This window comes from Plutella xylostella, chromosome 4 (assembly GCF_932276165.1).
Source record: "Plutella xylostella chromosome 4, ilPluXylo3.1, whole genome shotgun sequence".
Lineage (NCBI taxonomy): Eukaryota > Metazoa > Arthropoda > Insecta > Lepidoptera > Plutellidae > Plutella > Plutella xylostella.
The window spans coordinates 415,654-431,429 of record NC_063984.1 but is presented as its reverse complement, the minus strand read 5'-3'; the positions used below and the strand labels follow the sequence as shown (position 1 = coordinate 431,429).

Below are 15,776 nucleotides of genomic sequence, written 5' to 3'. Positions count from 1 at the left end.
CCTTGGTTTCAGTGATGGTTTTTTTCCGTAAAAAAATCATGCTTAGTGAGCACACGAAATTCAGTTTTTTCCATTATGTTTTTAAATCACGCGGTTGTTGCTAAGAACGGGTGTAAAACACAAACCAAGTGACGTAACTTGTGCAAATTTTGACAGATGTCTACTGACAGATGCTTGTTGACAGGAGCAGTGTTGTTCTTTCAGTTAAGTGGCGGGAAATTATAAAAGTCACGGACTTATTGACCCGCCCTCGTAGATAACCTTAGACAAGTAGTATTTGAGACGGGAACAAAATGTTGTAGCGCTCCTGAGAGGCCTATGTCTAGCAAAGGAGGATTTCGGGTTGATTATGATGAACCGTCTTGTTTATTAATGTTCTATCTTATGAACGATTTAGGGTTTAGAGTCCTACATGGCTTATACACGTACTCGTTATGCTCGTACTACATATCTCAACCCTACTGAAATGATTCGTTTAATAAATATTTGAACAAAGGCAACAGAGCGCTAGTTTCACGACCACGAAACGGTTAAGAGCAGTAATTAGTCAAAGTTCACAGGCTTCCACTCATAAATAACTTAACATTAACGTTCTCCGGCCATTTGCATAAAATTATTGTAAATATTAATCATAAGGGCGGTATTAATGATTAAAGTTGCGGCAGGTGTCCGCGGGGTGGCGTGGATGCGAGGGGGGGGGGAGGTAATGTATTCATTTATATGGAGAAGGTCCTTTGGCCCTCTCCGTTAGAGCTTAGCATTGTGGGCAGGTATGACCCGACCATATTTGGAACCTTGTGTCGTGGTTGTAACTATTACCTACCTATAGTTTTGACCTCATGTTCGCTCTCCTTAATACACGAAATAGTAATTCTCTTGAATCGAACAATAAGTATCAGCCTTATGTTAAGTGGTTATAATTTCACTGCGTTAAATCAAACAGGAAAAAACCATTTAATGCATAACGAGCCATAAAATTATGCAAGAAAAATATTTATAAGTACGTAGATATACCTCTAGTACCTATAGGAATATAAGTATGCAAAGTGTTTATTTACAATTTATTATAAAATGAACGCCGGCACTCCGGCCGGAGTCGGTAATCCGACAATACAGTAAATTCATTTTGAGAAATGTATCCGATATAAATTACACGGGTATGTTGTAAAATTTTCACAGGAAATTGACCCTTTCTGCAGCTCTACAAAACTATATGTTGGAGGTTCATTTTCACAGACAGTATTTGAGATAGTAGAAAACAATTTAAACTTGATAATTTAGTGGTGTTCAGTCTTCACCTTTAACATTAGAATAAACATTCAAAGTAGGTATTAGTATATTTCACACTTGCGTAAAATCTACGCAAAACATGTATACCCAGAAACGTTCTAACGATACTAACTTAAATCTTAAAGTTTATAAAACCTGAGTATTCAAAGAGTTTTCCGTCGGTGTAACTTGAGCCAACTCTTTTACGGACACCATAATAAATTCAAATAGGGACGCTTCATTTCACATTTCGAATATGAATACCAAATTTAACAGCGCATGTTACATGCATACACGGCCGTTGCATACGTACCAGCAGTGCGGTGGCCGCCAGGCGAGCCAACACAAGCCGGTTAACTTTGGCTCTTACGACGAAAGGATTAAGAACTTCACATAGTTAAATTTTAATGCGTACTTTTCCAAACTGTACGAAAATGCAGCAAGCAAACTGCCGAACGGCGCTTGTCGCGGGAGTTTTATTATTTAAAAGCGCGGTGTACATGTTGGTACTTACATGTATGTACAACATGTACATAGACATACTTAGAAATTCGGAGCGTTTCAGAAATATAGAGCGGTGCAGTTTGCACAACTACTTAAGCGCCGCAGGACGCGGGTTCGATCCCTAACCGGTTTTCGGGACTGCGTTGTGAGAATAGAATATCAAAAAGGACCTATTAATTTTCAACTAACAGACCAGTGAAAAGTGTGCCTCCCTGGATAGGATTACCATATTGCACAATTTACATAACCATTTTTTTAATGCAACACGAAGTTCAGAAGCGAACTAGGGTTCAGGGTTTAGGGTCTGATTGAAAAGATCAGATAAATGCTTCGTGCAGGTTAAAGTAGAAGTAAGCAAAGTAATCTGCTTGTGCAAATAAAATTCTTGTACCTCCAGGCGCGCTGTAAATTCTTGTAAACGGAGTTAAAGGAGAAGAGCATGTGAGGAACCGGGAGGCTGCTCTTCCTTGCCAAATACGAAGCTTTCATGCAAACGGCACATTTAATATAAAGAGAGTCTCGAAAACTTAGTTTTCATACGGTAGAGGAGCCCCTGTGTGGCGCCACCTGCGACTCCTACAGACGCCATTCAGTACTGAATATGTTTACAGCTTAACCCTAACTACTGTACTAACCTGAGCATATTATGGCTCCGAGATAAACAAGCTCTATATGCGCTTTTATAATGCAATTCACGTATAGGATCGAGATTTTTGATTGCATAATAATAATAATATTCGGGGACATCTCACACACGGTCATCCGCCCCAAGCTAGGCAATTCCTGTATATGGGTATCGGACAGTTGATATATTATCTTCACAGATACATAGATAAATACATATTATATAGGTACATATTAAAACCCCATTACAAATATTTGTCTCTAAAAAAATATCAGCCCGGCCGGGATTTGAAGCCGGGAGACCTTTGGAATAGGGGTCACTAACTACCATTTAGACCTCCATCACCGGCGACATAAATAAGCGCTATTAGTCATTTATAAATGACCAGCGCTGGTATAACTCAAAATATCTTCTAATAGCAAGCTGTGTGCTATATCTAAACCTAATAGAGGTAGATCTACATAGCTACATAGATTTTTCAGTTATCGGCTAGCCGTCGGTAGTTGACCATAAAAAAGGTTGTTTATAATAATGAAGGTATTATTTCATGAAGTATATAATATATTTTGCATACTTTATTTTAATTTCTATAATGATGGTGATTGTAACACCCCCGCGCCCCTCCCTCCGTTCCCAGACATTTACGATCTTCTGTTTTATTTCAAACATTTATTGGTTTCGACTTTCATCGCTTCTACAAATTTAATTATGTAAGAGATATAATTTCACGGTATAAAACTGATAATTGGACATCAGCACAATCTTGAATACATTATATAAAACATAAAGGATTGCCTTTATACTTATTTCTTATAATAAAGCAGTGAAATAATAAAATCATACCTAACGGATTTACATGATGTAACAAACGGATTTCAGAAATGATCGCGTCGAATTTTTGGGCGGTCCCGCCTTGAGATTTATTGTTTTCGAAAAAGCGTTTAGGCGAGTGACTTGCATATTTAATGAGTGAACTTGGCCCTAAATATTTCATGAGCCCCGGAGTTAACAAAGCAGATAGGCGGAGGCCGCGTACGCCGCTCTAATATTAAACTTTTTACTATTAAGTGAAATCTGGGGACTTTGCGACCCGTTTAGAAATTTGCGTCAGTATTTATATTACGTATTTAAATTTGTAAATAGCCAATTTTTATCTCGACTTCTTAGATTATTGTTTTTACAATGTAGAATTTCAAAATAAACACTGTTAAATTGTAAATAAGTTGATTAACTATTGTTGTGCTAAACATCCCTGCACGTTGAAATGGCTGACATAACTAGGGGTGTGAACGGTCACGGTTGTTGATTAGACACAGGAAGCGGCCGCGACGCTTCAAGTGTTTTTTTTACAAATTGATTTGGGTATGTTCATCACAAATTTTCAACATAAAATCGTTTCGTTTCGTATTTTTTGAGGCTTTGCCTCGGCATATTCTGTACGACCGCGAGCGCCTTGACTTCATAATATGATATATTTTTTTCACTTTTTCACTAATATTACTAAAACATAAAAATAAATTTATTTGGCACAATAAAGCGTGGTTGCAGGCTCGTGAGTCGTGACGCGATGGATGTAGGACAGAGGCGGGATTAGTCGCCGCGATCGTAACTCAGGCGGATCGCGCAGATTTATTCGCGCCTCACTGCATGCGGGCTGTCGCCAGGGCTGGACGGTGGACGCCGCTTATCGATAACTAAATAGTTAAAAAGGTAAATAGTAGTTTTTTATTAGTTACTCAAACATTGATACTTGGTTCATGTGTCCTAGATGTGAACAAAAGACGGTTAAAACAGTTACTAGTGAAAAAAAATGCTTTGTGTTTCAGTTTACAGCATGGAACATAAGTTAATTTAAAAATATTAAATCGTATAAATAAACTAGCCATAGCCAGTGAAGATTTTTCATATAATTTTATTTAACTACAGGTCTATTGAATATTGATTGTAAGTCGGTATAAATTGTTTTATGGTCTAGGGTTAGTCAGTCTTATTGTCAGTATATGTTTTTTCTTATGTCAGGCTGTGAAAAATCTGTCAGGAAATTGCAATCATAAACTGGCCCGTAGATTTAAACATGTATAGAAAATAACTATGAACGGACGCAGCCCCAACACTAGAAAATCGGCTCAAATCGGCGCGCTAACAAATGGGCGTCGTCGGCCGAACGCCATCCAAATAAAAATGATATGTTTGCCCGCCCGGCCGCCCCGGCCGCCCGGCCTGGAAACACACTCGTACATCACTACGGAACCCCCCGTTATGGATGTTGCTAAGAAACGCAACATAGGCTGAACAATGCATGTAGATTTTAGTTAGTTTTGACGGATTTATTTATATTTAAGGTTCTTCCACCCAATTTAGGAGACGATTGAGGGAGAGCAACCAATTTCATCCACACAAAGTAAAAGCATCAAGAAAATAAGGTAACTAATGAGTCGGCAATGCGAGCGATTTGGCAGAGTGGCAATATTTTCCAGTTGATATTTAATACAAATGACATTATTTATCCTCCTACCGTTATTTTACGACGTCATTAGGGGCTGTAGCCGAACTGTTTATTTATATTGTCAAGACGGATACACCTACTTTGTCGAGATAGGTGTGTATAATTTATGCATGTGTGTGTGTGTGCGTGGCGCTTGCCATTAGCGGCGCAGCAGTGGAGCGCTAATAGCTGCTCATTTACCCCGCGTATAATGTTGAGAGTAACGAAGCGCTTCGGTTTCTCTCCTATTCTGAGACCCTGGTACTTATGAGCGTGAATTTTTAACTTAGTTTTATGTGCTTACTAATATGGAGCAAGAATATCTATCAACTATGCTAGTTATTAGTTATATACGTAGTCATTTGTGCAAGGACATACCTATACGGCATAAGTACTACCTAATAGGTAAGATCATCAATTATATTTTAAATATATCTTATGGAAATCCCACGGTTTTCGGGGCTCTAAAGACATACCAATCGATTTTGAGATATAATTGTATTGAGGTACCTATACACGCGCAACACCCATAACTTAACTACTTTTTATAAGTTGTTTATACTTTGTTTATCAATATAATTATTAGTAGATATTTACAGTAATTAGTTTACTCTGTACTGTGCATAAGCACAAAAACTTAGTAAGGCCATCGTCAGGCAATATTCAGTGACAGCGCAACTTATTTCGTGTCTTTGTCAAGTCAAAGACCCAGCATACTGGCGCTAGTATTAAGAATTAAGAAAATCCTATCTAGTAACTTCAAAGTGCTAGTTAGATGGAATATTGAATTTGGTTTTCGATATCGGATGATGTCCGATCGAGTGCTCTCGATCGAAAAGTTAAATGAGCGGCCGAATAAGGATTTTATTAGATTATTGGCGCAGCGATACGGCGATATTGGACTTGTTTAACTGCTTCAGGCGGGGCCATTCGATACAGTTTAGATAATAAGTCTTTGATATTTACGGAGCATTCTCAAGGAAAGTTTACTTAGTATAGCGTAACTTTGTTTAGCTTTAGGTGTACTAGAGAGAATGATAAATGTTTTATGAATACAGTAATATTTTTTATTCATAAACAAAGGTCTTTATTTTTATTAACCTTATCTACTTATTTTTTTTATAAAAAACGGTTTATATCTGGAGTGAACGCCGCACCATGCCGCTAAACTGATAAAGTTTTTCTGCAGTATTCAATAACCCGAGTACACATAAAACAATACATAAACAAGTTGTCCGGAGCGGTGTGGAAGTGCGCGAGTTTGCGGGCGCTCCGTGGCTCAACTTCTGCGGGAGGTGTTAAAACTTATGCAAATGTTCTTATCCACAGTTCCGTAATATACCTCCACTCATTTTACATATAATTTAACCCGGTATATGAGGATATTTTGATAAAAATTGAGAAGACAATTAAGTTATTAAGATAATTTGGTTGTTACTCCGTGCAGCGATTGATACGCGCTACCAATTTGAAATAATACTGCAAATAAAACGCCATCAAAATTGAGGAATGAAGTTCAAAAGATACACTTCCATTAATTAGCCTCGGGCCGGGGTGGAGGAGGGGCGAGGGGGGGGAGGAAATTGATGAAAATGTTAAATTCCTCCCGTTGATTACCGGCCGTGTTGTGTTTACTTTCAATTTTGCCATCGAAAAGTCGGTGATTGTTCGCGCTCCGGGCGCCCGCTCGCAGTTACTCTAACTGTTTTACGCTCCAGAAGAAAAGACAGGGTTATCATCTTGTGTATCTGTCGTACTCTATGGACACATCGTTCTAAAACGGATTCCAAAATAATGTAATTTCGAACTGTGTTAGCTGTCCAAAATTGATACGTTTTTTTCACATAACTGCTAGGCGTTTGAACCGGTTTGGTTGGTTGGTATTAGTGTTCCCTTAGTCGGTACCTCGTCATGAACCGAGGCCGCCTAGCCTCCACTGCGACACGGAAATAATGGAAAATATAATTAAACCCGAATGAGGCCTAACCGCAGGCGATAAACACGACAAACCCAATGAAAATAATATGTTGTTAAAAATATAAATTGAATTTCACGCCAATCAGATTCGGCCGATATGAGCGCGAAAATACGGGGGAAAAAAGTTAGTGCCGTAATTTAATAACGAATATGGGTCGAGCGGAAACCGGACCGGCGAGGGAGGCGCGGTATTACAGCCTTCGAGACTCCTCCGACCATGAGCCGCCGCCACTAAACGACACGTTATGTGTTACCAAACATTTCATAAGGAAAATAGGATTTTAGATTAACGCTCAAATTGAACTCCTTAATCTTCGCGTTCTGTTACCCGCGAAACGAAATGATGTTTTTATCCGACGTTTGATATACGACGTTATTTTCTTAAATTCTGCATTACGAGTGGGGATTGGAAATATCTCGGCCGCGCGGGTCGCAAGAATGCGGTTCCGCCGGGTCCGATAGGTCCGATAGGTCCGATGTAGCCAGTAGCGGCTCCGGCTGCAGGTTCGGGAATTAGCGGCTCGGAATGACGCAATTGAAATTCCATTTTCAGTTGAAGATTCGGAAACGGTGGATTTGACTGAAGAATTCAGCCAATTTCTTTGAAACAAGGCGGAGGAGTTCATGTGGCATTCCGTTGTCGCGCGGGTATTGTGTTGTAATTTGCGTCAAGGGCGCGGGCGGCGGGGCGGGGGCTGTGTGGGGCGCGGGGGGCGGCAGGTACCGCGCACTGAGGAGAGGATCTTGATTAATCTCGTCGGTAAATCCGAGTCGCGTTTAATTAAAACGGGATTATCTGTGGGCTGCAGGCGGCCGGCCGCGTCTGGAGACGCTCACTGCGGTGCGGTGGTACTGTACCTCACTGTGCCTCACTGTGCCGCACTGTGCCGGCACAGCGGGAGGCCACACAGTGAGGTTCACAACTGCTACTCGCCACGCACATCACACCGCACCTTGCGGCTATTATCTGTCAGACTTAACAAATAACAACATAATATAACTGCGGGTAATAATCTAAGCGCTAACGAGTCTGTCAAAGGCGCAGTAATTACTGTTTGAACTGTGCTTACATCGCGTCTCGTCGCCCGCCGAGGCCCAATTGTTCCTTTAACAGTCCGCGGGAGCATTCAAAGAAATACTTAAGTCGTTTCCCAAACACTTTGAGTCGGACATGAAGCCAGTAAGCCGCACTCAGCCTGACGCTCGGTAATAAGGGCTATCCCGCTAATTTTATTACGTTTTTCCTCAGTTCGGTTGGATGTACCGGAATTGAAATGAATTGGCGCTTCTTTGGATTAGGTGATTCATGTTTTGCCCTTCACTGGGACGAGCTAAGCTTTTGAACTGAGATTTTGAGCCAGACGGATAATTTGTGAAGACCATGGTTTTGTCTCATCAGCGATTCAGCGAAGATCGTAATCTTTAGTTAGTAACTCATTTATCTCGTTAGTCGGCGAAGCGGATTATAAAGTATTTAGGTACTTTCGTTTCTAGGTATAATAAAAACAATTAGTTTGTTTCAAATCTATAATTTTCTTTAACATAGCATAATTTCTAAACCAGTGCAATAGCACTACAAAGAGCTCCGCGAGTGAGTCAGGGCGGCGGCGGTCGGTAATGAAGTCTGCAGTCGGGGCATAGTTGTGAGTAGTTGGATATTAGCTAAGTTCTCAGAGATATGACATTTCCCGTGAAGATCGGCAGTTCTCTCGCACCGACTCACGTTATTGTGTCGTCTACAGTTAGTATTATGGTAAAGTGAGATTTCTTTTGTTTTAATAGTTACTTTCATTATTACAAGCTACACTTGCATAGGATTGGAATGTTTTATTGTAGATATTGGGACCGCAGTATTAGAAAAGTAGCTGTATGATGTATGTATGTATACTTTGATAGTCACCAGTGCAATATTTGTAGAACAATAACTTTGAGTGCGGACACCAAAGAAACCTATGTCCTTGAGCTGTTTCAAACCTTATACTAGTAATTTACATAATGATAGCTGAAATTCAAGTTCTATAGTTCTAGAACTATACCTTCTTTCGGCTTACTACACACAACTTAGCAATACCCTACTACCAGTGCACGATTTATCGACGTAGATAAACGTCACTATATCGCGATTCGCCATAAATACAGCGCTGTGATAGGTGGAACGCGCACTAAACCAGTTTATCGCCGTTGATAATGAACCCCTGTAGCGGCTGCTGTATAGTGAAAAACAAGTCAACATAAAGGTGCATGCACACTAACCGGTCCGTTTCTCCGGGTCGGGGAACAGCAGGTCGTCGAGGCGCGCGGGCGGCGAGCGGCCCTTGCCGTTCACTGCCACGGCTTGCAGGCGGAACCGCACGCCCCACTCCAGCCCCCGGACCGTCCACGACGGCTCGTCGGATGACAGGTTCACTCTGCATGGGGAGAGGATACTTAGATAGAATAGAATACACTTTATTTGTACACCAAAAAAAAATAAGATTAACAACTATAACTTAATTAGGGTTCAAAAGGCGGTCTTATCACTAAAAGCTATCTCTGCCAGACAACTTTTATGGAGGGAATAAGAGATTAAGATTGGGTGCAGGGTACATGTTAAAAAAACTAAGGATAAAGGATACTTAGTTAACAGTTTATGAAGAGCTAGTACCTACACACAAACATACACAATGATAAAAGACTGTAATGTCCGAATGTAATGTTATGTCCGAAGGAGACGGATAGTGGTAGCATGCGTTGTTCTTTGACAAACATTTAACAGTAATTTTTGTGTTTATTTTTCGAGCCCTTTCCATTGATACTCTATATACGTATTCAAAAAGCAATTTTATCTGAAAGATAAATCTATTGCATGTTATGTTTGTGTCGGTGTGCTATAGAAACTAAATTCAATATGGAGCCGGGTCCAACTAGGATGACCCGGATCAGAGCCAAACTTTTAATACCTCAGTGTAGATTGAACATTTCTATGAACTAATAACGCCGAGTTATGTGTAAAGTTTTCCAGATGTAAATCCAGTCGATTGTCTTTCGGAACTGGGACAAAGGAAGATTAGTCGGGATCGATGTTATCCCCTCAAGTGGATGTACAGTCAGCAAAAAAGATATGTATACCGGTCCAGCGCAAAAACTTAAATTTTATGATCATTGACGGGTGATAGGACACACGAAATGTATTTAATCAATAGAACTCGTTTATATGTATCGATAAAATGTTATATTTGATTAGTCTATCTTCCATCTATAAGTTGTAGGATCAAACTGTTTGCGCTCGGGGTGGTACTTGATCTATTTTGTTGGATGTACCTCGCGCCGTCGCCGGCTATCGGGACATCTCTAAGTTTACTTGAGACACTTCTTGTTTCGAACGCTCTGAAAGATGCAACTTAAGATATCGACTGAGCTGGCAGATTGCTTCATCATGATCATGAAACATTATTTATGGAAAAAAAACCTGTACCAGTTTACATGTAACTAAATAATAATTAACAGTTTTCATTGAAATTTGTTGTTGAAAAGGCATAAAATGTAAAGCTGCTATTAATTTCGAAAGCAGTGGCCTAATCGTGTACATTGATGATTGTTCGCGGAGTTCATCAGCGTAATTCCTAATTCCGCGGGTCGATAACGTTCTCATAAATCACAATTTCAATTCGCGAACAACAATTAAAACTTTTTGTTTTATAAAACCATTATAAAACAGTATCCATTAAAGTCATTACGGGGCTCATTAGCGAAGGAAAAACACGAAGCGAGCAACGTTACAAACTTCGTAACGTTACTCTGTCACAGGAGGGTTTGCTTTAGCTAAACAAAACATGAACGAACAAACAAGAGCTGTCATACATTCGGTATATTTAATACAACGATATAGAGTCGTTAGTTCAGCCGCAGTAAACTCGAGTGACCCTCAGCCGGTCGTTGGTACTCGATAACAAGAAAGCTAAAATAGTCTCAATTTATCTGTTAATAGTTTGCGATAAAACAACAGTTGTCTTATATTCTTTGTTCTAGCCATTGCACTATTTATTTCAGAGTGAAGTGGCAATAGACGCGGCAAACATATAAAACCCATTATATGTACAACCCCTATCACGGGTGTCAGTAAACCCACCTACTAAAACCGGGACTTAAAACAACAACGAAAAAACTTGTTATTTTGAGTTCGCGTCGAAACAGCGAAATAACGCCCAGCCGTGCGGCCGACAATCGCTTTGTGAAATGATAAGCGAAATATTCTGTTTGTGTATCGAGAAGCGTTCACCTCACTTGTCAATTAGTTATCAATTTAAAATTGTCACGTTAATAAGCCATTGTGACATTGTGACACTGACAGCTCGTTATGGCAGTTCGACTGTGTCTGATCGGTGTGTTTGTGAAGTGATTATCTGCAGACCTATTCTTAACCATTTACCCATGACACACGCAACAAACTCGTCCAAAAAATTCAAATGAAATATTTTTCTCACTGGGAAAGAACGTTAAAATTTCCTAATAATGTTGTAGGTATTATGAGGATGTAATAGCAACACAGTATGTTGTATTTTCTTTCAGTACTGAGAAAGTTAAGATATTCAACAAAACAGTTATCGAATCCTCCAATTACTTACAACTTATTTTCCCATTCTACTACTAGACTTCGCCAGGTCTCCAGCCATTATCATTATACTGCAATCACATTTCCTTGATAGGCGTTGATGGCGATAGCGGAAACAGCCGCGGGGCAGGGAGGGGGCGGGGGGAGCATAACGCCCCATTAGGCAAAGATAACGTTGCCGGCCGTAAACATTGCTGCGTTGTTGATACAACTCTACTTCTGATTTCTATTGAGAAAATTACAATATTGTGTATCTTTCACCCGGTATAAGCAGCTATAGGGTAGGTAATTTTGGTTTCGTCAAATAAATAGGACTGAAAACAGAATACAATAAAACTACTGCGTATAATTAATGACTGATGTGATGACATAAGCGTCGGTGTAAACATGCATGAGCTGCAATAAAAATATGAATATGTTAACGCGCTTGCGGCGGCGACGACAATCACCATTAATTAGGCCCTGACGGCCGCATTCATTGCTAACTAATTCACTGGTTAGTTTAGATAGGTGACAACTGCTAATGAAGTATGCTAATTGGGGTGATAAACGTGAATTACCTTATTTTTATATAATAGGCAGTATTTGGCTGTTAATTCAGTATCGGAGAGATGGTACGTAATAGTATAAAGGGTTGGCTATCGTACCTTCCAGGCTGGACAACAAAATTGCAGCAACGGACTAAAATATAGCTTCGCCAAGGAATAAAAGTAGCCAGCTTGTAATCAAAATACTAGTGAAACCTCTCTTGACCATAGTACTCTTATACAATACACTACCTATAGTGAGCCTGATAGAAATACTGGATACTGAAATAAGCTCATAAGCAATTTTTGATAATATTTCAGTGTTTTGTGTGTATTATCTTTGATGTGTAAGTGGCTTTAAGTTTATTGAACTATGTGAGTATGTTTCCTGCTTAATATATCTAGGGTGGTGGTGGTTTACACATGAAATATAGCGTAGTATATTGATAGCTAAAGCCACTTCGGTTCTAGCTAGAATTTCTCACTTCTCGGAAAGCCCCAGCAGGATAACAAGACGTGGTTATAGTTAAGGGTACGCTGAGTTGGTTTCGACCATAATTATTATACTGTGTATTTTCCAGCGTTTGACTTCGGGACAAATCCATTTAGAGGCTCTTTTGACTACATTAATCTAATTACTTCATATAATTTTACTGGTTTATGCTCCACCTTAATACCAATTTTCCGATAGCAGTACTATTAGGCTGATGATATGCATATGATAGAGATATATGGCGTTGAAACCCCATAAACTTATATATAATTTACTACTTACATAGGATAAGCATTAACTACTATACTTTGCGTTGTATAGGATGGTACGGATAATCTGACTCCAACTCTCATATAATAGCTCGATTGGACCCATCTCCAGTACCATCTTATAAGTACCGCTCAAAGTAACCTACACTCACTTGCAATGAAAAAGTTACAGTGACATAAGGAACGTCAATGGCAGATGGAACTTTTTCATTGCACGTGAGTGTATAAGGTAGTACAAAGTGTAGGTCACCTGGGCACGGGGTCGCCGGGCGTGTAGACCTCGAGCAGGAAGGTCTGCGGCAGGCCGCCGTCGAAGCCGCCCACGCAGGACACCTCCGCCGCCTCCGCCGTCTGGTTCCACAGCGAGCAGTTGCGCGGCGCGTGCGGCTTGCCTGTATACCACAATGCTATTATATAGTGTCGCAAAAAGGGTATACTAAGGGCTTAGATATATGCTGCACATGTAGGTTTCGGCTTAGTATATATTTCTATGTATTTTTGTAGATATATCAGCTGTCCGACACCCATAACACAGGATCTGCCTAGCTTGGGGTCGGATGGCCGTGTGTGAGATGTCCCTACATATTTATTTATATTTATTTAATTATAACCTTTATGCAACACCCTGTATATTTATAATGCTATAGATTTTACACGTGACCTTCGCAACTCCTTTATAGGATTTATAGGGATAAAAAGAAGCCTATAGCACTAAGGGGGTTTTGATATCGGTCCAGTAGTTTCGGACCCTATTCAATACAAACAAAAACAGACAGTTTTTTTAAGTAACTCCTTGGCGTCAAAGTTAATCTATTATTAATTGGTAAGTACTACGTAAAATTATGGATCATTGATATGTTCATTTTCAACATTCCTTTACTTCATAGGCGACAAGTGCCCAAAAGTGTATTGAGAAACTTCAAAGCCGATTGCGAAGCCAAGAATTTATTCAGCAGTAAGCTGTGAAATGGAGAATGTGAAAGGGCACACGTGAGGAGTGCTATTGAACTGTGGCCCTCGCCGCCGCCGCCGGTGTCGAGTGCTGGAGGCGCCCATTATCCAGTACTCGGGACATTTATCAAACATATTCATCGCCGCAAATACGACTCAACGACCGAATAAAAATGTATTTGAGGTCTCTTTTTTCTAACTCAACGATAAAGTAAGTACTCGAAAAGACACAAATAGAAAGTTATTGCTGGAGTTGCCTGGAATTAGCGAAATCTAAAAATGATGCAAAATTGTTCCTTTACGTGAACCGCAACATTACATTATAGGAATTACTACATTGAAAACTTAGGTCTAAAATAAAGGAAAGTCTAAATACGAATGACAGCTTCATCAGTCATCAGTCTTTATGTGGTGCTGTAGCGTTGTCATCGACATCATTCGCCGGCCACGCGCGCTAGTCGCAGGCCACCATGCACACAATAGTTCTTAACTTCTCCATAATTTTGCATACTTTTCTGATAAAATATAGGTTAGTGTAGAAGAATATAAGGTGTACATACCAGCGGCGACCATCTGGAACACGCAGGGCTGCAGCTGCGCGCCCACCTCGTTGGACGCCGCGCACGACAGCGTGCCGTAGTCCAGGTCCGCCACTGGAGTGTATCTGTAGGGTAACACGAGGGTTAGAGAGAGAGAGAGAGAGCATAGGTCCGATACTGGAGTGTAACTGCAGGGCACGAGGAGAGGGTTAGAGAGAGAGAGAGAGAGGGTCCGCTACTGGAGTGTACCTACGGGGTAACCAGTGGAGAGAGTTAGAGAGAGAGAGGGTCCGCTACTGGAGTGTACCTGCGGGGCAGATGAGGGGGTTAGAGAGAGAGAGAGTGGGTCCGCTATTGGAGTGTACCTGCGAGGTCCACATAATAATATGAGCAAGGATGCAGGAGTGTTACAAGCTCACGAAAAACTACGTTGCGGAGAGCTGGTGCACTATTGACAACTCTATTCCGAATGGGCCCTGGAGTCAGCATCTTTCGGCACTTTTGCAACATACTCTATAACACGTAGATACCTTAGACGTTATATGATCGAAATAGGGAAACTTGGAGCATTATTTTTCAGACGAAAACTATAAAATTACATGCAAATTATAGCATATAGGTTACATACATAATATAGCAAGAATGTTTTACTATCCGTACCCGGCCAGGGTAAAATATTAAATGAGTCAGATACTAAAACACGTCGCCATTGGAATTCCATCGCGAAATAAAATATTCGTAGGAAGTTTCAGTTGGCCCTAATGAGCGTAGTAACAAGATATTTGTGGGTTTTACTGAAGTTTTACTGTGACCCTCTCCGGCTGAGCGGGAGTTTATGGATCATCTCCAGTTTTTACCAGCCATCTTGTAAAGTGACATAGCATAAGCTTAGTTCATACTGTAAATTATTTATAAACAAAATAATAATAAGCGGAAATCTGGTAATTCAATCAAATGTAAGATAAAAATTTGAATACGTAGCCAATGTTGCATGTACTATTTCATCCCTAAAGTGCTAGTCAGAGATGACTCGCATGTGAGCCACCCGCATTTCGCTGTACCTACATGTTGGCTGATGATGCTCAGGTGCTAGACTAGGACTGGGAGTGTGTGCAGTGTGCACACAGCATTTATTATATGCTTCAACGGCATGCATCTCCGCACAAATAAAGCATTAATCCCATGTGTGCACGCGCCCTAACAACACAATTTGTATGAGCAGCCAGCGCGGCGTAAATCGTAAAAATATTGTACGATGTAACGTTGTCCGCCATACGACGTACACACCGCGTCACTCGACGTTACAGCGACATGTGCGCGGTAACAATTTACAGAGTCACTTTAATCTGCTGGAAATACAATATATGTATGCAAACAAAAGCATTAAAAACCATGGGGTAATATTTGCATGTGTATTCCAGTTCTGTTAGTAGGCACTAGGGTGAATTGGAACAGGAATCTTCGTTTTAGCTGTAATCTATTTCTTATATATAGTTACGTCCTATAATCCTATAAAAACATATCGCTTCAAACCATTGAGTATTAA

General features: G+C 40.3%; 1 protein-coding gene across 1 annotated transcript in view; it reads right to left on the bottom strand.

Moving 5' to 3' along the window:
- LOC105384795 (neural cell adhesion molecule 1-A) overlaps positions 1–15,776 on the bottom strand; it is a 258,015-nt gene that overhangs the window by 24,365 nt on the left and 217,874 nt on the right. The window contains exons 12-14 of the mRNA XM_048630715.1: positions 14,252–14,355; positions 12,991–13,132; positions 9,114–9,268 (exon numbers count right to left, since the gene is read on the bottom strand). Coding sequence (XP_048486672.1) covers positions 9,114–9,268; positions 12,991–13,132; positions 14,252–14,355 — 401 coding nt within the window. The remainder of the gene's footprint in view (positions 1–9,113; positions 9,269–12,990; positions 13,133–14,251; positions 14,356–15,776) is intronic.